At 45.2% G+C, this 25,938-nt stretch overlaps 9 protein-coding genes across 9 annotated transcripts; 5 read left to right on the top strand and 4 right to left on the bottom strand. All coding sequences in view use genetic code 12, as the record gives it.

Annotated features, from left to right (window-relative positions):
- Window positions 1-86: 86 nt before the first annotated feature.
- On the top strand, window positions 87-1,919 carry LODBEIA_P52810 (uncharacterized protein; the record flags this gene model as incomplete). The annotated part of the gene is made up of 1 exon (XM_066975596.1): window positions 87-1,919. One exon carries the CDS (start codon window positions 87-89, stop codon window positions 1,917-1,919), a length of 1,833 nt encoding a protein of 610 aa, XP_066832219.1.
- A 1,024-nt stretch (window positions 1,920-2,943) lies between these two features.
- LODBEIA_P52800 (uncharacterized protein) lies at window positions 2,944-4,647 on the top strand (the record flags this gene model as incomplete). The annotated part of the gene is made up of 1 exon (XM_066975595.1): window positions 2,944-4,647. The coding sequence occupies one exon, from the start codon at window positions 2,944-2,946 to the stop codon at window positions 4,645-4,647; it is 1,704 nt and encodes a 567-aa protein (XP_066832218.1).
- Window positions 4,648-4,871: 224 nt separating this feature from the next.
- On the top strand, window positions 4,872-5,645 carry LODBEIA_P52790 (uncharacterized protein; the record flags this gene model as incomplete). Its single annotated transcript, XM_066975593.1, has 1 exon — window positions 4,872-5,645. One exon carries the CDS (start codon window positions 4,872-4,874, stop codon window positions 5,643-5,645), a length of 774 nt encoding a protein of 257 aa, XP_066832217.1.
- Window positions 5,646-6,054: 409 nt separating this feature from the next.
- Window positions 6,055-7,947, bottom strand: LODBEIA_P52780 (uncharacterized protein; the record flags this gene model as incomplete). The annotated part of the gene is made up of 1 exon (XM_066975592.1): window positions 6,055-7,947. One exon carries the CDS (start codon window positions 7,945-7,947, stop codon window positions 6,055-6,057), a length of 1,893 nt encoding a protein of 630 aa, XP_066832216.1.
- A 2,849-nt stretch (window positions 7,948-10,796) lies between these two features.
- LODBEIA_P52770 (uncharacterized protein) lies at window positions 10,797-12,947 on the bottom strand (the record flags this gene model as incomplete). The annotated part of the gene is made up of 1 exon (XM_066975591.1): window positions 10,797-12,947. One exon carries the CDS (start codon window positions 12,945-12,947, stop codon window positions 10,797-10,799), a length of 2,151 nt encoding a protein of 716 aa, XP_066832215.1.
- Window positions 12,948-16,249: 3,302 nt separating this feature from the next.
- LODBEIA_P52760 (uncharacterized protein) lies at window positions 16,250-17,431 on the top strand (the record flags this gene model as incomplete). The annotated part of the gene is made up of 1 exon (XM_066975590.1): window positions 16,250-17,431. One exon carries the CDS (start codon window positions 16,250-16,252, stop codon window positions 17,429-17,431), a length of 1,182 nt encoding a protein of 393 aa, XP_066832214.1.
- A 187-nt stretch (window positions 17,432-17,618) lies between these two features.
- LODBEIA_P52750 (uncharacterized protein) lies at window positions 17,619-18,755 on the bottom strand (the record flags this gene model as incomplete). The annotated part of the gene is made up of 1 exon (XM_066975589.1): window positions 17,619-18,755. The coding sequence occupies one exon, from the start codon at window positions 18,753-18,755 to the stop codon at window positions 17,619-17,621; it is 1,137 nt and encodes a 378-aa protein (XP_066832213.1).
- A 1,215-nt stretch (window positions 18,756-19,970) lies between these two features.
- LODBEIA_P52740 (uncharacterized protein) lies at window positions 19,971-20,834 on the bottom strand (the record flags this gene model as incomplete). The annotated part of the gene is made up of 1 exon (XM_066975588.1): window positions 19,971-20,834. The coding sequence occupies one exon, from the start codon at window positions 20,832-20,834 to the stop codon at window positions 19,971-19,973; it is 864 nt and encodes a 287-aa protein (XP_066832212.1).
- Window positions 20,835-22,069: 1,235 nt separating this feature from the next.
- On the top strand, window positions 22,070-25,849 carry LODBEIA_P52730 (uncharacterized protein; the record flags this gene model as incomplete). Its single annotated transcript, XM_066975587.1, has 1 exon — window positions 22,070-25,849. One exon carries the CDS (start codon window positions 22,070-22,072, stop codon window positions 25,847-25,849), a length of 3,780 nt encoding a protein of 1,259 aa, XP_066832211.1.
- Between the last annotated feature and the right edge of the window lie 89 nt (window positions 25,850-25,938).

Raw genomic sequence — 25,938 nt, 5'->3', positions numbered from 1 at the left:
CCCCAACGAGTTCCAATTGCTGTATCCTGATGGTGCTGAATCAAAAGACCCCCAAGCAGCATAACTCTACGTTGTTCATATCACCCATGCTCAGCAGGAAGAAGGAGATATTTCGCACCCCTCCCAACCAAACTGCCAAACAAAGCACCAAGATCTTTGAAACGCCCGGCTCGTCCTCCAACAAGTCCCTGTTCTTCAACCTCGATCGCAGCTCAAACATTAACAACAACAATCTCACCACCAGTCAAAACCGGTCGGACGAATCGCTACTGCAGGCGGATTTCCTCACGCCGATTGAGAAGCTTCGGTTATGGAGGCACGACGTGATTGGCCAGCACCAGTACAAGACAGCCGAGTTTTTGGGCGACAAGATTCTCGATTTGACCAATGACCCCAACGATGCCTTTTGGCTCGCTCAAGTCTACTTTGACCAGGGCAATTACTCGCGGTGCAAGGATTTGATCTTGTCGAGTGAAGAGTTTTCCAATAGCATTCTTTGTCGATACTTGGCCGGATACAGCTTGATAAAACTAGAGCAGTGGGACGAGGCTTTGGAGCTCATTGGTGAGGAAAACCCGTTTGACAAAGAAGACCGCTTGAAAAATGACGATGGCGGAGTCAAGCTTGAAGCTTCAATGTGTTATTTGCGCGGGTTGGTATTTGTTGCTCAGAATAACTTTGAACGGGCAAAAGAGTGCTACAAGGAGGCGTTATTGGTTGACGTCAAGTGCTTTGAAGCTTTTAATGAGTTGATACGCAATAACATGATGACCCCGCGTGAAGAGTGGGAGTTTGTCACTAGCCAGTTGAACTATAGAGAGATTGACGGCAACAATGACTTGATCAAGCTCCTTTACGCCACGAGGCTAAACAAGTACGTCCATGTTGACAGGTTCAAAGAGGCCGAGCAGATCTTGCGCGAAGAGTACGACCTCATGGACAACTGTGATCTCCTCTTGAGCCAAGCCGACTATTTGTATGTCCAGTGCAATTTCGATGCATGTTTGGGTGTATGTGAGAAAATCCTATTCAAGGACCAGTTCAATTTCGACGTGTTGCCCAACTACTTGAGCTGTTTATATGAGTTGGGCGGCAGAAACAAGTTGTTCTACAAAAGCCATCAATTGGCCGAGCTCTACTCGTCTAACCCGATGACGTGGCTCGCCGTGGGGACGTATTACTTGTCAATCAACAAGATTCACGAAGCGAGGAAATACTTCAACAAGGCCACGATGTTGAACCCCAACTTTGGTCAAGCTTGGATTGGGTTTGCTCACACGTTTGCAGCCGAGGGTGAGCATGAACAGGCAATAAGTGCCTATGCCTACGCCGCCAAACTATTCCCCGGGGCCCATTTGCCCAATTTGTTTTTGGGGATGCAGCATCTTCAAATGAACAACTTGAACCTCGCCAAGGAATACTTGCTCGCGTCGCACCACATCTGCGAAGAAGATCCGCTTCTTCTCAACGAGCTCGGCGTTGTCTATTTCCACAAGAACGAGCTCGACCGCGCCGAGTTTTACCTTCAGCGGGCCTTGCAAACCTCGCGGTACTTGAACTCCAACTCCAAGACCTGGATCTCGATCCATGCCAATTTGGGGCATGTTTACCGCAAGTCCAACGAGCCCTACAAGGCGTTGGAGTGTTTTAACCAAGTGTTGAAAGTGAGCAACAAGAACGACGCGAACATCTTGTCTGCGGTGGGGTTGATACATATGAAGTTGGGAGACTACGTGCCCGCGATTGACCGACTACACGATGCGTTGGCCATATCGCCATTGGACCCCATCGCTAATGATTTGTTGAAAAAGGCGCTCGAGGCGAACAAGGAAAACAGTTTAGAGTTTTTCAGCAAGTTTGAAAACCTCACCCTGGATTTGAGTGATGCCCAGTGCATCTTCTCAGACTCCGATGATTGAGTTGAGAAGTGTCCAGGGGGGGGGGGGGAGATTCAGCCTTGAAAAAAAAAAAAAAAAAAAAAAAAAAAAAATACTTGGGATAAGTGCGCCAAACTCAATTGACCGCTTGAAAGCTTCCCCGGTGTTCAATTTTTCTTTCGAATGCACAAGTGGTGGTCTCCCACGGTCTCCCTTGGCGCAACAGACCACATGGCCGGCAATTGAAAAAACAAAATTAACCAAAAGGTTGCTACTGACGTGCCAAGAATGTGGTGTTTGAAAAAAAAAAAAGACTCGTCATAAGCCGGAAACCCTAAACTATAACCCATTGTTGTGACAGCAATTCATTGAAGAACGAAAGCCGTATTAATGATAGAGTGCCCTTGGTTGCTTTTCTTCTTTTCACGTGGCTCTGTCATCTAGGAATTTGGACCACGTTTTCGTTTTTTTCGTTTTTGTCTTTAATGAGTTTGTTAATTGATTTCAGCAGGAGAGCAATCTAACCCGCGCTAACCAGCAACAAAATGCCGGTGAAATCAGGGCTGAGGGCTGATCACAATTGCTCCCTTTCCGTGATGCACCACCTGCTGTTGCACTGGTGAGAAGCCATATGGAGGGAAAGTGCGTGCGCACCGCGGCGGCTGATAAAGTGAGCAAAAGAATCTCAGTCAAGGGAAAATAGAAAGGACATAGTTAAGAGCTATTTGACATCCAAACATACATAGTCAAGAGGGGGTGCACGTGACGCGACTAATCACGTGCGCATCGAACTGCGCAGGTCTCGATTTCGCAGGGCATCTTTTTTTTGCGTTTAGTTTGGTTCTTAATCGACCGTTGAAGATAGCTGTTGGATTTATAAACCCCTCGTGCTGCCTAGCTGGAACACACAGATTTTGTTAAGTGGATGAAAACACAGCCGGGAGTAGACTTATAGTAACGTCACTACTACTGCCACTGCCACTGCCAAAATATCCCACAACCAAGGCTCCCAGCAGGTGTTTTTTTTTTGGTTTTGTTGTTCTTTTATCATACAGCATCCACAACGATGACGTTATCCTTTAGACATGTGAACTACTTTGGATACGGCATCTACAATGACATCAAAACAAGGCTACCCTACTACGAGTCCGACTTCAAAGACGCGTGGAACTACCGGGTGATACCGTCCACTTTGTTCATCTTTTTTGCCAACTTGCTACCGGCCATTTCCTTTGCCCAGGATATGTTTGACAAGACTGATAACGCGTATGGAGTCAATGAAGTTCTCTTGTCTACCGCGTTTGCCGGCGTCGTGTTTGGCTTGTTCTCGGGCCAGCCCTTGTGCATTGTCGGCGTCACCGGCCCCATCTCCATCTTTAGCTATACCGTGTACGAGTTGATGACTCCTCGCGGCACCCCTTATTTCCCCTTTATGTGCTGGGTATACCTATGGTCGATGGTGTTCCACATCATTATAGCTGTGGGCAACTACATCTCGTGGATGCAGATCATCAGTCTATACTCGTGCGACATCTTTGGCTTTTTCATCAACTTTGTCTATATCCAAAAGGGCATCCAGATCCTTTCGCACCAGTTCGAGGACGTCGACCTTGCTAGTGGCTACTGCTCGGTGATGATCTCGTTGTGTATGATTATTTGCGGGGTAGGATCGGCAATCTTTGGCAATTATTTGCACTATTTCAAACCGTGGGTGAGAAAAGTCTTTATCGACTATGGGGTCGTGGCATCGGTCATCTTCTTTACTGGGTTCATTCATTTTGGAGGCAAGTTGAGCCAGACCGAGTTGGCGAGGTTGCCCATCACCCAGTCGTTCCAGCCAACGGAAAGCGGCGACAGAAGACCCCATGGTTGGTTTATCCATTTTTGGCCAGGCGAAAATATCGAGGTGGGTGATGTGTTTCTTGCAATTCCGTTTGCCATCTTGTTGACGTTTTTGTTTTACTTTGACCACAACGTTTCTTCGTTGATGTGCCAGTCCAAGGAGTACCCGTTGAAGAAACCGGCATCGTTCCACTGGGATTTCTTGTTGTTGGGCTTAACCACGGGATTCGCTGGCCTCATGGGAATCCCACCTCCAAACGGCTTGATCCCTCAGGCGCCTCTTCATACAGACTCGCTCGTGGTTTACGACAAATCGGGCAAACGGCTTTCTGTCGTTGAGCAGCGCGTCACCAACACCCTCCAAGGGATAATGACGTTTGCCATGATGTCGCGGCCTTTTCTAGTTATTCTCGGCCTAGTACCGCAGGCGGTGTTATCTGGGCTTTTTTTCATCATGGCCATTACCGGTCTCCATCAAAACATCGTCACCAACAGAATACGGTACATCTTTCTAGATAAAGAATACGTCGAGAATGATCCCTCGTGCCCGCAGGTGTGGAAGGATATTCACGCTTTACCGACCAAAAAATGGTTTTACATCTACACCGTTTTGGAAGTTGTAGGAGGCATGGGTGAGTTTGTGATTACACTAACCATAGCAGCCGTGGGGTTCCCCGGGGTCTTGTTATTTCTAGCCATCTGTGCCAAATGGGTTTGGCCATTAATTATACCTAGAGAGGAATTAGACAAGCTCGATGGAGACGTGGCTGACGAATTTATTTTAAAGAATTTCACTGTTGCCTCGGATGAAAAGAAACGACGCAAAGAACGCAAGCAAGACGACGAAGAGAAGAAACTTTCGTGCAGCGGTGACGAATCGGAAGCAATCGAAACTACCACTGAAGCCATGGTTGGCTGGAGAGAGTAGACGCAATACAACTAGCACATCCAACCACAACCAACCACAACCGGCATGCCCCTGCATATATAAGCATCGTTGTTCATAATTCTAGGGAAAAAAAAAATCCATTCACACATTCACTTATTGTATCTTCTTTTAATACAAATATATATAGGCTTGATAGATTTCGGAATCCATTTTGTTTTTTTTTTTTTCTGGAGTGGGGTGGAGGGGTGACTAGTTTTCTCACCATGTCTTACAATTTCGCCAACAAGGTCGCCGTGGTGACGGGTGGACTCTCAGGGATCGGACTCGCCACATCAGTAGCGCTCTTGCGCAACGGCGCCAAGGTCATAGTAGGAGACTTGCTCCACGCCGAAGACATCGACCCCATAATGAACAACATCCACAAGAAAGTGCCCGGCCACAGCCACAACCTCAAGTTTTTGCGCACTGATATCGGCACCTACCAGGACAACGTCAACCTCATTGACTTTGCATTTGACGAGTTCAAGGAGCTCGACTATGTAGTGGCCAACGCCTCCATGATCAACACCACCGCGCTCGGCGCCGACGAGACCATTGAGCAGTTCAACGAGGTGGTCAAGGTCAACCTCGCAGGCACATTCGCCTTGAACAAGTTGGCGCTCAACTACTGGGCCGAGTTCAACAAGTTGGGTAGCATCGTCAATGTCGGCTCCATCATTGCCCAATCGGCCATTCCGGGTCTAACTAACCTCTGCGCTGCTAAAGGTGGGATCCATGCCATGACGCGCACGTTGGCATTGGAGTATGCGCCATTGGGGATCAGGATCAATGAAGTTGTCCCTGGGTACGTCAACACGCCGCTTTTGAAGTTGTTTTTGGGCATTAGGGAAATCGATGAGTTGATTGATAAGCACCCCTTGGGCCGCATTGGCGAGCCTGAGGAGATCGCCAATGCCATTTTGTTCTTGCTTAGTGACCAGGCTAACTTTATCACTGGCTCAAGCTTGGTTGTTGATGGTGGGTATACTGTGCAATAATGGTAGAGATAGCGTGCAGCTACTAGTTTGAAAAAAGAAGGGGGCAAGTACAGTAAAAATATGGCCAATATATGTCAAGTTTAAGATTAGGGTTGCAATTTTTTTTTTGTTTTTTTGCAGCCAAAACACTACAAAGTGTAGCACGTGATTTACGAGTTCAAAACCAGGTATCGGGCTCGATTTTTTTTTTATTTACGGCAAAGCTCTTCATTTTCTTCTTTTTTTGGTTTTATTTCATTTCTACAGGTCTATCCGAAACAGAATTCTTGTAAGCAATAATAAATCATAGTAATAGATGGGGTATAAAAACTAATAAAAAAAAAAAACATGGCCCATCAAGACTTTCAATCAATCAAAGTCACTGGCCAGTTCCCCAAATTGAGACCGAAAATAAGGATTGTTCTTGTTTTTAGAAAAGAGCTTGAGCGGTTTTCTCAATGATAAGTTGGGCCAATTGCTTGATCCATTGTGCAACAGTTTGAGTAGCTTCCAAGCCGAGTCTGTTGGCAGTAGCAGCACTAATGCCCAAAATTCCCAACAAGGTTTCGAATCCTTTGACTCCCGAGGTGATAAGACCCTTGGTCAAAGCTTCAATTGCGTTGGTCAACAACGTGATGGAAACCAGTTCCAAGTCACTAGCGAGGTCTCTCTTTTTAAGAGAACCTAAACCGTGTTCAATTTCAGTTGCAATGAGCTTGGCAATTTGAGCAACCAATTGCAAAACAGTTTCTCCTCCAACTATACCCAACTCGCCGGCGGTAGCAACAGAGAGGTCCAAGAATGAAATCAATTCATCGGCTGTGGTGATGGTACCATTGAGCAAACCTTCAATAGCTTGGTTCAACAAGGTGATTGGAATGTGGACCAAGTCACTGACGAGGTCTCTCTTTTTAAGAGAACCCAAACCGTGTTCAATTTCAGTTGCAATGAGCTTGGCAATTTGAGCAACCAATTGCAAAACAGTCTCTCCTCCAACTATACCCAACTCGCCGGCGGTAGCAACAGAGAGGTCCAAGAATGAAATCAATTCATCGGCTGTGGTGATGGTACCATTGAGCAAACCTTCAATAGCTTGGTTCAACAAGGTGATTGGAATGTGGACCAAGTCACTGACGAGGTCTCTCTTGGAAGTCAAGTTCTTCCATTCCTTCTCAACTTCATCTTCAATGATTTTACCCAACAGGGCAACTAAGTCGTAGGCATCTTCACCCAAAATTATGCCAAGTTCATTTGCAATGGTGGCGTTGATACCAAGCAACCCCAACAACTCATCGTAACCTTCAACCGTTGGCTTAATGACACCGCTGACGATGTCATCGATGGCTTCGGTCAACAAGTGGATTGGGATCTGCTCAATGTCTCCAAGAAAATCTCTTTTGTCAAAGTAGTGGACACCAGCAGCGGCTTCGACACTGATGAGATGGCCCAACTCAATAACCAAGTCAACGGTGGATTGGCCCTCGGTCAAGCCTAATTCAGCAGCAGCAGTGGCATTGATGTGCAAGATGTTCAACAAGTTAATGAAACCTTGGGCACTTCCGTCAACTGTACCTTTCAACAAAGCTTGAATGGCATTGTTGAGAAACTCAATAGGAATAATCACCTGGGGAACGGGAACACCGGCGACGGCGGCGGCGGCAGCGACACCATCTCTTTTGAAAATATGAGCAGCAGCTTTTTCAACAATGAATTTAGCCAAGAGCTTGATCCATTCTGGAACGTCTTGGGTCACTTTTAAACCAATCTTGTTAGCAGTGGCTTCGCTGATTCCCAAGATTTCCAAAAGATGCTCAAAACCAGCAACACCCTTGGTGATGAGGCCCTTGGTTAAAGCAGTGATGGCTTTGGTCAAGAGCTTAACTGAAATGCCTTCCAATTCACTAGCGAGACTTCTCTTTGACTTTTCACCCAAATCCTTTTCAATTTCAGTAGCAATAAGCTCGCCCAACAGACCAATCAATTCAAATGCAGACTCGGTAACAGATAAGCCAAGTTTGTTAGCAGTTGTAGCGTTGATTCCCAAGTAGCTCAACAAATCATCAAAGCCGGTGATTGCACCTTTGGCAACGAGGTCAATAGCTTCAGTCAACAATTGCACGGGGATCTTTTCCAAATTGCCAAGCAAATCTCTCTTTGAGCTTTGTTGTTGGAGTACTGGATTCTCGACTGGAGGAAAAGTACCGGCGAACCTAGCTTCATTCTTGGAAACATGAAGTGTTGAAGACAGAAAGGAAGGAGCAATGGCAGCAGCGTTAGCTGAAACAGCAAAAGAAGCGGCAACAAAAATATTTGAAAACTTCATCGTTGATTGTGGTGAGGAGCTTGTTGTGTGGTTCAAAGTAGAATAAAATAAAACCACATTGGAAGAATGAACGAGTATTTATAGCGTTCGTCAGGTCGACGGTATGAAGTAGAATATTTGATCCTTTCACGTTTTCATGCTCTCAATTCCTCCTTAAAGTTCAACACTAGACAACGGTTTTCAAAAAAGGACTGGCTGACCATGAACACCAAAGATTTTGCAGCCAAAAAAAAAAAAAAAAAAAAAAAAACGAAAAATAAAATATAAAATCCCGCCTGTGCTCCAAACCAACTAGGTTCAGTTCTTACTCTTTTGCGTGGGCTCCACACTAGGAACTTTTGATCCCAAAAACCCCAAATCCGCAAACAGTTTTCTAAATTTCATGACTAAAAGTCGAAAGTGTGGAGTTGACGGAGCATCGTGCATCACCTATTCCTGTCACCAGGGCGTTTTTCGTAAGTTGATTGTGCAATGCTGTTGTTGTGCGCGTCGCTCTTTTTCAAGTCTGATGAGTCTACTGTTCAAAAGACTGGACCTGAATGACAGGTGCTTTCATTTTCATTCGCATTCCCACGCAGTTGATGTTTGCTGCGAAACTGAGACAGGTGGGACGGCGTTTGCAGTTGCAATCTTCGTGTAAAGCACGAACCTTAATTTTTGACCAGTGGCTTCAAACTACAATGGTCAAACTGTCTTTTTTAGTTTGGTTTTAAAAGCGGAAAGTCACAGACAAGGAAACGTTTCTTCAAAAAAGCTCATGAGCTAGGCCCTCCACAGTTTCCGTCTTTGACCATCCACAGTTACTTCAAGTTGTACATGTTTGGAGAGAGTGTGTGCGTCAGCTCCTACACCACTGTATCTCATGTTGGAGTGGCGTATTTTTTGCTTCTTCTTCTTTTTCTTCGTCTTCTCCCGTTTCTTCTCCTGTTTCCTCCCGCAGTATCGATGCTGATGGGATGCAAGAGTCTGAAAAAACGAACCACTCGTAAAACAGCGTGAAGGCCAACTTCCTCTTTCCCGTCTTAGCAGCCGTGCATTTTGACACTTTTTTGCTTTGGACAGAGTTCCGTGGAAATTCGCACCTTCATCACTAGCCGTCTTTGCAAATCCAATTGATTCGTATTGAAGAGAATAGGGGAGAGGCATCTATTTCCGTCCCCTTTCCTCCCTCAAATGCAAACAAAATCTTAAGTGCTAGTTTCGTCACTCAGCTGAAGCCAAAAAAGGATTTGAACGGTTAAAGAAAAATAAGGGGGTAGAGGAAAGCCTACCCACGGGGAGCTTGAGCGACAACGACGACAATACTCCCTTTACAACTTCATGCCATGTGGCTCTTTAAGCCTCCAAAACGTGGGGAAAAGGACATCCCCTTCTTGTGAAAAGCGTTGAGCAAACGAGACAATAGGTTCGTGCCGTGCGGTAGAACGGAGGGAGGGAGGAAGGATCCTTCAGATCAATCTGCCTGAACTGGGTTGTGACTGTTCTTGTTGCGTTGGTTTTTTTTTTTTTTTTTTTGGGGGGGGGGGGGGAAAGGGAGCTTCATCTAAGCCCAGATTTAAAGGTACGGTTGCGGTTGTTGATTGTCCTAGTGATGCACAAGTGTGGATTTGAATTCCGATCCGTTGTGGTTTGCTTTGAAACAATGCAAACTTGCTAAGCCACTGTAATTAGACTATAGGTGCATGCATGTAATTACAGAATCTATACGGTTAAATTGGAGCAATGTCGATCCTGCTTGAAGTGTTGCGAGGAGCCTACCAAACGCATCCTGATCTGTTGTAGCTTCCAACTCCGTATCACGATTTCTAGGGCTGACATAGACGGAGTGCAAACCACGTAAAATTTTTTTTGCAAAACCACACCAAGATTTGCAGCCATCTTTCCGTGCACATTCTTGCTCTCTTGGTGATCTGACTCGCCACTGTAAACTAGGAAGTGACGACCACGGTAAAACAGAAACCCAGCTTCAAAAAAAAAAAAAAAAGACAAACCGCAAAAGCATCGTCACCAATCGAGGGGTGGATTTGTCAAAAGGTGGAGCAATGAAGGGGGAAGAAGGAAGGAGGAGGCCTCTTTCTCAACTACCCCTGTGGTTCTCTTCACGTCATGCCAGGGAAACTAACATGCATCAAACAATAGTAAATTGTTGGTTTTGAAAGGCAGCTGGCGTAAGTATTGTAGATCCAGATCCACTATTTTTGGTTAGATTATCCCTGCCGTTGCTGTGTGGGACAAGCTAAACCAATTATAGCACGAGTTACCTCCAGAGTCCGATCAACTTTTCCCACAGTATTCGGCTATTGTATTTTCTGTGATTCGGACTCATGATGGATTTAGAGCCACAAACTATATTCAGCTTCAACGAATGCAGGGCAACCCAGATACTCATGCCCTCGCCGTGGATGTCATTTGTGAATTACAATATCCTCGGTGTTGTCAGCAATTTTTTGCAAGATTGATTTAGCAACAAGTATTTTTTTTAAACGGATGCAACACCACAACTCTACTCCAAGCACAACTTCATCACCTTGCCGTACACCTTTCTCTCCTCTTGTGAGTGTCTTGGATAGAGACCTTTTCTTCTCGAAGATAACTGGCTACAAAAGAAGTTTCAGACATCAACATAAAAAACTGCACGTTACTATTGCACCAAATAACTTGAAACGAAATAACGAAATGAAAGTCCTATAAAATTTGATTGACCCATGATAACTTTGTTTTCAGTGTATACTGCTCGGGCCAGCTTGAAATGAAACAAACAAAAAAAAAACAACGAGTTTTTGACGGAAGAATCTTTTTTAATAACTGTGCAAAAGTAAGTCAAAACTTTTTTTTTTTTATTTTCTTTTTTATGGGTTGGCAAAACCATCTTCGATGGAAGTTTCAACGAGATGAAGCAAGGTGTTGAGCAACTCTGAGGTTGTTTGAGTGGCAAACAAACCGATCTTGTTGGCAAGGACAGCGTTGATTCCCAATTCTCCAACAACTTCATCAAAACCGAAGACTGCACCCTTGGCAAGTCCATTAATAACAGCGGTGAAAACGTCAATTGGAATTTGACTCAAAATGCTTGCGAGATCATCTCTCTTACCCTTGAAGCCGTTTTCAATGGCAGTCTCGACGATAGTAGCAACCTTGTTGATCAATTCGGAGATTGATTGAGTAGCATACAAGCCCAACTCGTTGGCGACGGTAGCATTGATTCCCAAAGTACTAATCAAATCATCAAAACCAGTGATGGCTCCCTTAGCCAAGAGGTTGAGAGCGTCAGTCAAAACAGTCAATGGGATTTGTTCGAGGTCTCCGAGGAAATCTCTCTTTGATCCTTTGAAGCCGTTTTCAATGGCAGTCTCAGTAATGTTGATAACTTGCTTGATCAAGTCACCAATGTTTTCGGTAGCGTAAAGTCCTAAACGGTTAGCGGTAGTAGCGTTGAGACCCAAAGTACTAATCAAAGCATCAAAACCAGTGATGGCTCCCTTAGCCAAGAGGTTGAGAGCGTCAGTCAAAACAGTCAATGGGATTTGTTCGAGGTCTCCGAGGAAATCTCTCTTTGATCCTTTGAAGCCGTTTTCAATGGCAGTCTCGACGATAGCAGCAATCTTGTTGATCAATTCGGAGATTGATTGAGTAGCATACAAGCCCAACTCGTTGGCGACGGTAGCATTGATTCCCAAAGTACTAATCAAATCATCAAAACCAGTGATGGCTCCCTTAGCCAAGAGGTTGAGAGCGTCAGTCAAAACAGTCAATGGGATTTGTTCGAGGTCTCCGAGGAAATCTCTCTTTGATCCTTTGAAGCCGTTTTCAATGGCAGTCTCGACGATAGAAGCAATCTTGTTGATCAATTCGGAGATTGATTGAGTAGCATACAAGCCCAACTCGTTGGCGACGGTAGCATTGATTCCCAAAGTACTAATCAAATCATCAAAACCAGTGATGGCTCCCTTAGCCAAGAGGTTGAGAGCGTCAGTCAAAACAGTCAATGGGATTTGTTCGAGGTCTCCGAGGAAATCTCTCTTTGATCCTTTGAAGCCGTTTTCAATGGCAGTCTCGACGATAGAAGCAATCTTGTTGATCAATTCGGAGATTGATTGAGTAGCATACAAGCCCAACTCGTTGGCGACGGTAGCATTGATTCCCAAAGTACTAATCAAATCATCAAAACCAGTGATGGCTCCCTTAGCCAAGAGGTTGAGAGCGTCAGTCAAAACAGTCAATGGGATTTGTTCGAGGTCTCCGAGGAAATCTCTCTTTGATCCTTTGAAGCCGTTTTCAATGGCAGTCTCGACGATAGAAGCAATCTTGTTGATCAATTCGGAGATTGATTGAGTAGCATACAAGCCCAACTCGTTGGCGACGGTAGCATTGATTCCCAAAGTACTAATCAAATCATCAAAACCAGTGATGGCTCCCTTAGCCAAGAGGTTGAGAGCGTCAGTCAAAACAGTCAATGGGATTTGTTCGAGGTCTCCGAGGAAATCTCTCTTTGATCCTTTGAAGCCGTTTTCAATGGCAGTCTCGACGATAGAAGCAATCTTGTTGATCAATTCGGAGATTGATTGAGTAGCATACAAGCCCAACTCGTTGGCGACGGTAGCATTGATTCCCAAAGTACTAATCAAATCATCAAAACCAGTGATGGCTCCCTTAGCCAAGAGGTTGAGAGCGTCAGTCAAAACAGTCAATGGGATTTGTTCGAGGTCTCCGAGAAAGTCTCTTTGTGAAATTTCCACATCAACGACATCAGAACGCTTTCCACTTTGTTGGTCAACCAATTTAGCAATCTCTTCAGCCAAGTCACCAGCGGTTTGTCCTTCAGTCAAACCCAATTTTTGTGCAGTAGCTTCACTAACACCTAAAACTTGCAACAATTGTGAGTAAGCGGGACCCGAGACGACGGAGTCCTTAACACCAGGTGCAAACGAGTCAGCTGGGATAGCAGCAGCTTGAGAAGTAACAGCAAAAGCTGCAACACCAAAAATTTGAGAAAATTTCATTCTTGTAGTGAGTGGTAGGGGGGGTGGGGGGTGTGGTCAGTTAACGATTGTGTTGATGTTGATGACCTTTCTGAACACCATGAGAATAAGGACGAAACCAAAGGTATTTATACATTCTCTTTTTATATTTATTTGGTTTTGACAGCAGGTGGAGTTGTAGTCAAGTTGTCGCTTCCAGGAAACATTACCTCCCACCCACATGCTGATGTTCATATCACCTGCACTTTGCCGGTGTGTCTTTTTTTTTTTGCATATTTGGGAGTGCTATTGTTTTCGGTATTGACTCTCAATATCTGCAACCACTGTACAAGTCCAATCGTTGAAGATATTTATCAGTACCTCACCTGCTAAGACGCCCAATCGCTTGTTTTCCTTGAAGAAACAAGGCAAATCAACTGCCTCACTAACAGTTGGCAGCGGGAAAATACAATCAAAAAAAAAAAAAAACCAAAAAAAACGACTGCAAACGCAAACGCAAATGCAAAAAATGTTATAAATGTGGATCACCTTATATCAATGCGGACCGGATTTGGGTTTTCAAAATTAAAACATTTTGCCTCCCAACGGAAACCGTTTCAGCCACAACCTGTTGTTGTGGTGGTGGTGGTGGTGGTGCGTGGGCCAACTTCTTCCTATTGCTGCAATACTAGTTGCTTGAAATGAAAGCCACCAATTTAATTGTCCCTGACTGGTTGTTGCCAAAGGCAGTTGCTCCTACATCAAAGAGACTTCACGGAAACTCTCAATTGCCATCGATTTCTCCTAGAGATGGGCACGTTGCACGTAGTTCATTTACCCCTTTTCTAGCCCTTGTCTAGCCCTACTCAGTTGATCATCGTTCGGGGACCCTGAAGAGCTTCAGGTCACTAGAAGCTGCAAAACCGTTTGACGTAGATGCCGGCCCCAAATAAAAATTTATGGTTTCCTAGGTGGTGGAGGTTTGCGTAATTTGCAGATTTAGGATGTATGCGGCTCTTTCTTTCTCGCCATCATTGCGCATTTTGTAGTGACCACCATGATAGCACAGGTTTTCAAGTTTTGATTGGCTGAAAACGTGGGTACTGCAGCAGCGACAAAGCCAAAACTACCCCTTCTTGTCTTTGGTTCAAGACAGAGAGGCGGGTATACCTGAAAAAAAAAAAAAGAAGCATACTGCAGAAGCTTGTACTGTTCGTATTGTGAGGTGCTAATAATGCAGGTGTATTCGGGTGACAACCGAGGAAGTTTACCTGCTGAGACGCATCGTATTCGTTGAAAGAGGAGAAACGAAATTGTTGTTTGCTGGGGAACTGGTATGAGTAGCGTCATGTTCTGCAATGTTGAGGCAGTCCGAAATGAGTTGCGAAAAAAAAAAAAAATGTCCCACCATGGCAGTTGACACAAAACCAACCAACTGCCCCTGATCTGCTTGAGCTCTGTTCAAGCAAGCTGTATCACGCCACGCAACAGAAAGATGCATCAATATAGGTTACGACGCATCTGCAAAAAACAAAAAACAAAATGAAAAAGAACCAAAATAAAACGTGATCGGAGAAATATCTCTGTCTGCGAATTTGACCTATCAAAAAATAGCGCACCCACGAAGAGCTATTCCCTTGTTAGTCAAACCCCCCGCGTAGAAAAAGGAAAGACGTTGGCTGCTTTGTCGATGAGGACTCATACCAGCAAGGTAGAACATGGTTCTGAGCGTATATCGTGCTAATATACAGCCAAATCCTTTTCCCATATGTTATTCACTAAATTTTGGTTATGTTTCGGCTTTTTAGGGTCTCCTTCTCTCCTCTCAATCGCTGCCCTTCCATCAGTGTATGATCGTTCGACAGAATGAGTGAAATCACACCATCCAATCTGGCGTATCTCAAATCTTTGATGGGTATGAGAAAGTCATAACTCACACAGGCACATCTTTTTTTCATAGAGTGGTCCTTTCTTTTCTTTTTCTCCTTCTTTTTACTGCTCTTCTTTTAACTGAACAATTGGATTTATAAAAACCAGTTTAATTGGGCGCAGAACAATCATCACCTACACGCCGTTGCGATTCTTTGCATTTGCTTTGTTCCGAGGCGCCACAGCTAATGGGACGTAATTTTTCCTTATTGTTCATGGTCGACCCGCAGCACTCTTGTTGAGGAAACTGAAAAAAAAAAATGAAAAAAAAAAAATGAAAACTCACTTTCGCTCTGATAAAGAGTCCCTTTCATCACAACCGTGGGAATTTCTTTTATCATCCAGTGAGATTCGAGCAGTTAGTTAAGCCTTAAAGCCCCACTAAACTGCCGCATGAAAACCGGATTTCTTTTCCAGATGCTTTTTTTCTTCTTTTCTTTTTTTTTTCCTTTCTTTCGGTCAATGCAAGATCTCAGGGATTCATCCAGTCTCTCTAAGCCAAAACGTTCAAGGCAACTCTCTGCATCTTCTCTCAACGCCTCTTCCATCCACCAGCATTTTCTCTCCTCCCCTTCTCTTTCCTCTACTAAAGGCGTGGTGCTCTCGCAATCGATAGAATTTTCGAGTGTCTCAAACACTTGATTCTCGCTTAAAGTGACCATGATATCTAGGCACAGGTGTTGTGAGCCTCTCTTTCTGCTGAATGTCCGATCAGAATTACGCAGAGGTGTCTTGGAACCGCACGAAGAAAAACGATTCTGCTCTCTCTCTGCCCCCCCCCCTTTTCCTCACCCTCCATCCACCGCTGTGTTTTCCATTGTCTTTTCTTTGTTACTCTTAATTGGTGGTGGTGGTTATTGAACCCCAAGGATTTCGACGTTGTGCATGAGGTGTATGACAATCATTGGCTGGTTCAACCAAAGAGGGGGGAAGAAGGGGGAGGAAGGTGCCCCGAGGCAAGTCTAACTCTTGCCTGCCTGTTTGTCTGCCACCACAGTTGCAAGTTTGCTCAGTCTGCTTCAATCTATCCGTTAGGTGACTAACCATGACATTGTTTCACTCCTGGCCAATTACTAACGCTTCTTGATGCCTTCTTGTTCCCCATTGGACTGTGTGCATGTGTGTATGTTGTTTGGGAGTTTGGCAGCAAAATTGTGACGGTGGGGTTGGTGGTCATGACGCGAAACTCCGCGCAGAGACACGACACGCCTTCCCTCTTTTTTTTTGGGTCCTTGTAACTCAGTCCTTCTCAGCGATGATTCATGCCGTCCCCTTGCTTGCCATCCCGCTTTTTCTTTCAAGGAAGGACTCCACACTTTCCCCCTTCCCCCCCCCCCCCCTTCAGAGCTCATATTCTTGACATTTTTGAGCATTTTATTTTTGTCATTTTCAAGGGGCGTGGGAATATGAACTGAATGACAGTCCCCAGGTCTGAAATTGACAAAATCTTGAGATCCTTGGACCGGAATTTTTGCGAAGACTTATCATTGCATCTTTACTCGACGTTTTTGCTTCATCGCATCGATTCCCAGTTTCCGCCAAAGACATGGGCAAATTGGCCTAAGCCTTTTGAAGGGGTCAGCGCGCCTGACCAGCGGTATGTGGACAATTTGTTTGACGACCCCTACTGCGACGCAGTTTCCGGGAGCACTAGTGACAACGATGGAGATGAAGGACCAGCTAAGAAGAAAGTGAGGGCAAGCGAAGCAAACGAGGCAAACGAGGCAAGCACCAGTGTCGTGGCAACGCAGGGCTCTGCACTGATTGAAAGCTACGGCGGCGGCGGCGAGGATCAGCACTCGTTCTCGCTGAAGGAAGTTCTCGAAAGATTAAAGGTGGTTGAAATTTCATACCACGAAAAGAAACCCGATGCCAAGGCTGTGCTAATGAATGAATTGAACGCTTTACTAGAGTCCAAGATCCATCGAAAAATTGAGCAAATGAAGAGCGAGGGTAAAGTTGATAAAAGCTGGCACATGACAAACTGGGTTCCAAAGCAAGACACCGTCCCCATCTGCACTCAAGTCGCCAACAGGTTCGACCTGATGTTGAGAATGCTATTCACGATGAATGATTCAACCGAAAGGAAGATTAAGAAGGTGAAAATGAAGAAAAACAGGAGAAAGAAGGACAGGGAGACGGAGAATGAGATAAACAAGAAAGAAACAGAATTTAGAGTAATTGAATGGAGAGACGTGCTTTTGGCTGCTGCTACTAGCGACGCGACACCGTCAACCCAAATGAAATCCGAGCAATTACGAGAATACGAGAGGCTACATCGAGACTGCCTGGGTCTATTTGACGACATCAAGAATGTATACCTGTTTGAACTGGAACCCGAGGAACTAGGGGCCGAACTAGTGGTTAGTGAGAATGGGGAATTCGATGTGGTTGAGTACTTGAAATATTTACAACAATTTGAGCTACCTCTTCGTAAGGAGCAAAGCACTGAGGACCACTTGCGAGAAAGAAAGGAAGAGTTGGCGCAGAACAGGGCAATCGATGAAAAGTTCTTCAATTGCTTGAAAACCGTGGATGAGATACACCATGCTGATGACAGAATAGATTCAGAAGAGTCCTACATGATTACAATTTAAGTAAATGCTTTTTTTTTGCGTTTTTTTTTTTTCTTTTCTGTATATTCTCTCTTTCGAGCCTTCCCTTCCCTTTACCATTAGTATCATTAATTTATCCCCGTTTTTTTTTCGGTTTGTCTTCCTATTCTCTATTTTATTACTCTAAGATCTCAACGGATAAGGAATTTATCGTTGCAAATGCTTGACCCTAGTTTCTTTTCTCATAAGTGCCGTCAATCTCGGTTCCGAGAATCACGTCCCAGAACCTGGACGTAACACCAAATCCCATTTCGTAGTTCTTGTAATGATGCTCCAAGTGGTACGTTTTCAAATCTTGGAAATATTTAGGCAACTTGGTGTGGTGCAAGACGTAGTGGGTCACGTCGTACATGATGTACCCCAAAGTTCCCCCGGCGAACCCTGAGCACGCCATGTAAAATGGAAAGATTCCAAAAATCAACCTATAGAACGGATATGCCAAGATAACAAACAAGGTGGGTGGAAGCACCAATCTGTAGCCGTCCATGGGCAAATAGTGGTGGATTCCATGCAACAAAAAGTGCAAACCTAAAAAGTATGGGTGGTCGGGCAAGTATCCATCCAAATGGAAGATAAACCTGTGCAATCCGTACTCGACCAACGTCCAAACGAATAGCCCCATGGCCCATAAGCTCAATGCAGATAAAGGATGCTGGTTGGTCAACCCAAGGTAAAATAAATAAAGGTTGGGAGGAAGCCAGACTAATGGCACAACCCACCACGGGGTCAATGAAAGCGGCTCGAGAAAGTTGCCAAACAATGGTGCAGAGCCTTTACCATAGTGTCTAGGTCTATGCACTTGGTCAAGGTAAAACTCCTTTGAGAAATTGCTAGTCAACAACTGCATGAGCAAAGGCTTGTTCAAATCCAAAAACTTGTGCTTCTTTGTATCTTCATCAAAATCGGTCTGGATGGACAACTTCTCCAACGTGGGCAAATGGTCGTGGAACTCGTACATGTCAAATTCTTCGGCATCGCCTCCATTCAATTTCATTTCCACAGGAGTCTTGTTTCTGTTGTTGATGAGCTCGCGCTCCTCGACTTCGGTGGCCATGTACCCAACGAGCATCCCATCGTCAAGCATTTCGTAAGCACTTTCCGAATGCTCGTGGCTGGCGATATCGGCCATGATCTCAGTTACATCCTTGCCTGCGTATGGTAGAATAATGTCTCCTCCAGCAGGGTGCTCATCAATAAAGCCGGAGACATTGTAGATTTTTCTCAGATATAGCGTGACCCAACAATCTTTCTTCGTGTTGTGTCTGGCGACTTCCGATGCGGCCAATAATGGTAAATTTGGTGCCATCCTTGCAGTGTGAACTCGATAAAAATGCAAAAAAAAAAAAAGCAAAAAAAAGTGGAAAATAATTTAGTTATGAATTTCCCGTCAGTCTTCGAGATTATGTCTTCTTCTGTTTCTTATTCTCCTTCGCCTTTGTCTTCTACAGATTCGAGCTCAGCTAATTTTGTTGGTTGTATGGAGGGGCCTTGGGCAGCGAGTCTTTCTCGAAAAGAGTGGAATGATTTTCTCAATCACGAGTCATCCAAGTGAATCCCGTTTTTTTTTTTTGTTTTTTGTTTTTTGTTTTTTTGTTTTTTTCGGTTCCACGTTTGCTCACCCCTTTTTGCTTTTTTCTTTTCTTTTATTTTTACCTGAGGCGCAATGTTGATTTTTTTTTCAACTCTCTCAACCCAGTTGTTATTGCTGTGTGCCTTTTGTTTCTCTCTCTGTTGGCTAACTATGGGCCCGAAACCAACGGCCGCTATATCCTCTGTGAATTAGCCCATGCGATGTTGGTCTTTTGACACGAGGCCAGTTTTGTTCATGACAGCGAGGCTGGAGCTAGACCATGGGTTTGATCAAGGTATTCGTATGCCCTTATGCCCTTACGCCCTAAAGTTTCTCGATGGTGGCGTGCCATGTCTCACCCCCTCCCCTCTTTCCTGTGGCTAGATACGAGCGGTTTTAGGACCGTAAAAAAGAAATTTCACAGCGAGGGCATTTTTTTTTTAAACAATCTTGACAGCTTTGTTGTACTGCCTTGGCTCCGAGAAAAACACTGTGATGCGGATATGTAACTCCCTGTCACGTGATGCTTTAATCCTTCATGCATACTTTTTGTTGAAACGTTCATCTTCCCATCATTCGTGGAGCCGGTGCACACTCAGGTCTCGAGTGTGTGTCGTGACGAGTGTATATGTTAAGTAACCTTTGTAGAAGAGCAATACCACCACCACTAAAAATTGGCCCCAAATAATATCTTCCCACCCAACTTAGCCAGGAGCTTATTTCCGCCGCCCCCCCCTTCTCTCCTTCCGAAATTGGCTTTTACCGGCTTTTACCGGCTTTAACTTCCCCTTCGTTTGTGGATCTAATCAACTTCCTGGCGGATATGGCGTCCGATTGCATATGCAGCATCCGCTTGTTTTGCAAGACAAGTTTTCATGTTCATAGCGCAACATTCGTGTGATACAAGTAGATCTATAATCTCTATTATTCGTGAACTCCCGTGTCATTTAATCAGTTAAAAATAGAAGACCTAGCAGTTGCGGGATTTCTTTTCAGGTTCACGTCACCATTTTCTTTACAATCCTCTATCAACACCTCAAGTTGCGCAACCTCGTGGATGATTGACTCCACAATGACAATTTGCTTGACCAAGTTCTTTTGCCTTTTCTCGAGCTCGGTGTGCGATCCAGGTTGCAACAACCCAATCTCAAAATATCTTCTTTGAGCATCCGCAAGGAAAGGGTTCAAATATAGAGACAAGGAATGTAGTAAAGTCTCCTTCACCATATCGTTCCTTTGTTGGACTTTTCGCAGCAGCATTTTCTTTGATGAGCCTCCTAGTAGTCTGAACCTATCAAAGTCAAAACCTTTGCTGAAGAGAGAGCCCCACTCTGGCTCAGCTTGCCCTTGCTCAGCTTGCTCTAGCTCGACTTGCTCTAGCTCGACTTGCTCTGGCTCAGCTTGAAGCCAAAGATACGATCCGCGACCACATTCATGATTTTGGATTGGACGTTTTGGAGAAACCGACATGGAGCATTCTTCAATTTCAGCCGCGTCAAAATTCAACTTTGAAAAATCTGCCGACTCAAATAAAGGAGCAGTCACAGTCGAAGGTTGTCCGTCCGTGTCGATCCTATCAAACACTGAATTTGCATTGGATTTGGCGGAAACTTTTGCTGCGGGGGTATAGTTTGGCACTGTAAGACCTGGTTTGGAATTGTCTTTGGCTGCCGAATCGCCAATGGTCGAAAACGTTGAACCGCTTTCAATCGACTGCCAATATTTCGGGTCCAAAGTCAAGGGATAACTGGTAATCAACAAACTAGATGCTGTCTCCACTGTATCCCTGGACTCGTACTTCAAAAGCTTAGCCATGTTCCGTATTGCATCAACTTGGACTTGAACGTAAATCAAACTGGAGAATTGTGTTGCCAAATTGAAAAAAAAAAAAAATACAATTCTCACGAGGCGAATGGCTGCAAAGTTTTCCCTCTAGATCAAACTAACCAACTAAAACTAAAGCTATACAATACAAGCTTCGAGCCAGCTTCGAGCCAGCTTCGAGAAAACAGCAGAGTAGTAGTACTTTTACTACTACTCGAAGCTACTTCTTCGTCCTTTTATCACGGCGATTCCCATATGATTAGAATTTTCGAGACCAGCTTTCTGATAAGAATGATAAATTTTGAAGATAGCGAGGTACGGTTTTGATAATATATACGCTTCATCTGCAAACTTGTTTTCCCCCCCCCCCCCGAGAATGTCTCTGATGCAGTGATTGTTGGACTGTTCTTTGTCGAATGTATCATCGACTATGAACAAATCGACGCTGCAAAACGTGTCAAATAAATATGTATACGGATCAGGCTATTTATGGCACCTCTTGGCAGCTTAGGTCGTGTTGGCGACGGACAGGGACAATAAGTGATATCACCGCAACTGAAGATGTCTCGAGATTAGAACAAGCACCAAAAGCTCGAAAACTCGCTACTTTCAGCTGTGTGCTCCCTTCCTCTTTCCTCTCCCCTTTTCCCTCATGGTGCCTGAACAAGCCAGAGCACATACTTTAAATAGATCATTCAGTGACAGTTTGCAGAATATTCAACAACCAGAAGCTCCTTCTTAGGTTTTAATGTTCCCTTCTCCAGCCAATGGGTTATTCTGAAGCGCAGGACTTTTCGAAAAAGTATTGGATTTCTCCTTTCCTTAATGCAGTTTGTCTCAACCCAACGGCCCTCGTTTTTTCCTACTCTTCGCTGCTTCTAATACTACAACGACTCTTCTAATAAGAAGGCTAGCACACGAAAATCGGTTTTGTTTGAACCGTTCATACCCAAAAACAACGGGTACAATACTTCACTCCTCGTGCAGCATTCCTCCCTCATCTCCTCTCCTCACACGGGATTTGCGCACTTTTTCACCAATGGCTGCAAAAAAAAGAAAAAGGAAAAAGATCCTTAATAGGCCACAAAATGAGACCCCTTAACCGCGCCAAAGTTTGTTATCTTCAATCGCAGGGCATTTTTGGCCACCTTGAGCTGAAATTTCGTCTCCAAAGTGTGTGGGTCAACACATATCCAACGAGGGAACGCTCTCATTCCAAAAACAAGATGAACTTTATGACATCGATATTGCTCCTATCTTCTCAGGCATATTTGCACTCAACATTTACACACTACACCAGCAACTTCAGTGCGATCGAGACCCCTGCTCCGTTCATCCAAAACACATCGAGCCTAAATTACAACGAGACGAACCACATATTTGCCAAGATAGAAAGCGAGCACCAGGTGTATGATTCTAGTCGGAGCACAGATGATACTTCCGACTCCGTGTCTGCTGTAGATCTTGACCATTTGAAGAAGATCATCATTGGAGGCCGCACGTTCCTAGCATGCACGGACTGCGACGACAGCAGTTACAGCGACTCCGAAGAGCAAATATTTGCCCAGGCCCCTATCCAGGAGCCAATGGGGTTGGAACTTGAGAGACACGGTGGAGAATACATGCCGATTTATAAGCGTGACGTGCAAGCACAGCAGATCCTCGAGGACGGGAAAATCCGAGAGCTAGCCAAAAAGCTTCTCAAATGGGGAATCAAAGAGCCGTTTGAAAAAATGCATCCACCAAAACGCCCCGCGCACCGCTGCAAGGAGGAAGCATCAAAGCCGAAGGAAAAAGAGGTAAAGCACATCACCAAGGTGATGACTGTAACCGTATCCAAAACTGTAACTGTTGGGAAAAACGAGCCGCTGAAACCAACCAAGAACCATTTCCTATCGATGTTGACATCTATTTTGCAAAGTTCCACCGCAGCAAAGTATCCTCCACGCATAACAGTGACCCTGAAATGGACTTCTCAAGTGACGAAAACAGTAGATGTACCAGGCGGCTTGGTAAAAACGCATTCGGGTCGCTTTGACTTTTCATCAAGTGTGCCCAACAAGTTTTCTAGTGCCGCTCTCCCTACCACCACCAACACCAGGAGAATTCCACCTCAAGTTACTAGTCCCACGGAGTTGCCCTTGCTTCCTACTGCTACCTCTACTTTCCTGACAAGCCTGACAAGGAAAGTAGGAAGTACAAACGATGAGTCATTTTTGAGCAAACTCACCAGTCTCCTACCAACGACCACGCTTAAAGTGTACCCTTTACCCGTACCCGATTTTCACTCAACCTTGGATGGTTTTTCTTCCCAACATCAGCGAAAGCTCTTGACTTTATCAGAAAACACCAAGGGCGCAATATCCACAACTCGACCAAGGCATGATTCAAGCTCCCAGTCGGACTTTGAAAGTTTCCCGACCGAGCCTTTTTTTGAAGACGACGACTTTCCGAATGAAGATGACTATGGCTTTGAGATAACCACCACCACATCGAAACCTCCACCCCCACACAAGGCCCTTCCGTTGACAAGTTTGCGTCATGAAGCCAGGACTACTCGAAAGATAACGCATAGCTCAGCAAATGTCAAGTCTAGGTTTCCGTCAACAGAGTGGGAAGAACAGGACTCATCTCGTCGTCTCGAATCGCAATATGATGTGAGCAGCACCTTTGTCCCAAAACCTCCTTCATCTATACTGATGCCCTCAACTTACTGGACAAATACAAAGTTTTTTCCTTCGCAAAGTATTAGCTTGGACCCCACGACAACACCTGAACCTGAACCTGAATTTGAACCTCAGCCTGAACCCGAACCTGAACCCGAGTCTGAATTTGGACCTCAGCCCAAACCTGAATCTGAATCTAAATCTGAGCCTAAACCTGAGCCTGAACCTGCCTTCAAGCCTTCAATTACACAGAAGAAAAACACGGCAGACTTTGAATTGAATGTCCCTACACCCCCACCTTTCTTGAAACCAAGTTCTGAAGAGACCAGATATGCAGCAGATTCGTCGACGAGTTTCAACTTGGGCTCCTCCGCGACCTCAGAGGCTCCTTCCAAATCTCCATCTTCGCCGGTGAAAACTTCAGGTACGACGAAATCATTGACATTGAGTGACTCTCCAAAAAAAAAAAAAAAAACCTCAAGTCCACCATTAGACGCGAGCAAGCCGGAACCTAGTCAGGTTAGAGAAGATGTGGTCTTTGAATCCGAGTTGGATACAGAAGCGGAAGACGAAACTGACAGTTTTCCCATGTCGACTGGAATCTTTGTCCCTGATGACCTGGTCTTTTCAACTGCTTTCCCAAGTCCATCTGCACCAGAGACAGCCCCGAGCTTCAAATTCTCTTCTCCGAACGCTTCCCTTGTAAAGTCTGTCATCACCCCAATACCATCAGCCACGAGAGACAGCCCTGAAACCACATCCCATCGGATTCTCCCCATTGATAGTAAGCACACCGGTTTTATCGATGGTAAAGGTGGTCACAGTGGCAACAGTGGTAAGGAAAAAATAATCGATGTACCAAAATCGTGGAAGCTGCTCTTTTCAAAAATAATTGCTTCGACATCGGCCCGCAAAACCATCCATAGCACTAGCACCAGCAAGTCAACTTTGCAATATTTGAAGCCTACCAAAAGTCAGTCTATCCCATTTCCGACCCGGACAGCGGTAGAACACGATGAAGGTTACCTCTGCATAGGAACGTGCGAAGAAACACAGTCGCAGGTAACCGGAACCAAATCAGCACCAATCTTGACTAAACCAAGCACAGGAACTAAGTCGCAAAAACAAAAGCTGTACACTTTGGATACAGACGGGGAGCTCAGCATTTCCACGACATCTGGAGTCAAACATGGGCTTACCCGAACCCAAGAAGAAGAAGAAGAAAAAGAAGCTGATCCTCCTTCAGTTTCCGACGATCCGGAAATGACTTACAGTATACTTCCAATCGGCGGCACGACGATCGTTTACTCGAACCCTGGAGTTTCTGAGCTTCCAACAGTTCCAAGTCATTATTTCGAAAATCCTGACGAGAGCGAAACGAGCGGGGGCACCACCACCGCAATGAACATGTTGGATCCGGACCACTTCTTCTCGTCGCCAATCCAGTCTTCAGAGCCTCCAGCAGCAGAACAGCCCGAGGTGACTTATAGTATACTCCCCATCGAGGGAACAACAATCATACTAAATCCAGATGATGCCCCACCTATGCCCTTTCCAAATTTCCAAGATCCTCCAGAAGAGTCTGGGCCTGAAATCACGTACAGTATACTTCCAATTGGAGGCACCACCATCATTCTAGACCCAGAGAGGGCATTTGAAACCGAAACCGAACCAGGGTTCCCTCCAGATATGCCAACTGGTATACCAATGGAGATGCCAACTGATATGGATATGCCAATGGAGATGCCAACGGGGGTGCCAACGGGGATGCCAACGGGGATGCCAAGCTGGTTTCCATCCACCTTTTCACTTACATTTCCTACCCGTATGCGGAGCACTTTTTCGCGGCCGGCACCAAGCGATGAGCCAGAAGTATCGGCACCTACCTCCTCCATGAGTGGCCATAGACTGCGCGCAAAAGCATCGTCGTCACTGATGAGCCGCTCACGCTATATCGAAGAATTGATCAGCAACATATCAGCGTCGCTTCTACCCAGGAACCATTCATTAGATTTGCCGAAATTGACAACCAGATCCCCTCGAGCAAAGACCAAATCCGTGCTGCTGGCAAACGGAACCACTTTTGTAAATGGCACCTTATCTTATGCCTCAGCTTCCAAGAAGGATCCCAGGTTGACTGGAATCACGCTTACGCCGGAGCCGTCCGGTCAAAGCAACGCCAAAGCTGCCTCGAAGCAAGCTTCCCAGGGCTTCACCGGGGTAGTGCTACCTCCACGACAGCACATATTGAGGTCGTTCTCCACAGTTTTGGACCTATCTGGCTGCTATATGGCCATGGGAGCGTTGATATTGGTGGTGCTGCTCATGGTGCTAGGCTAGGCATGAGAACATGAGAACATGAGAGCGTGTGTGTGTGATACAGAGGGTATGAGTGTGTTGAGTGGGTGGGTATCATTCGTGGGTATGTG

This window comes from Lodderomyces beijingensis (assembly GCF_963989305.1).
Source record: "Lodderomyces beijingensis strain CBS 14171 genome assembly, chromosome: 6".
Lineage (NCBI taxonomy): Eukaryota > Fungi > Ascomycota > Pichiomycetes > Serinales > Debaryomycetaceae > Lodderomyces > Lodderomyces beijingensis.
The sequence above is the reverse complement of the archived record's forward strand: the minus strand, read 5'-3'. Positions and strand labels throughout refer to the sequence as shown.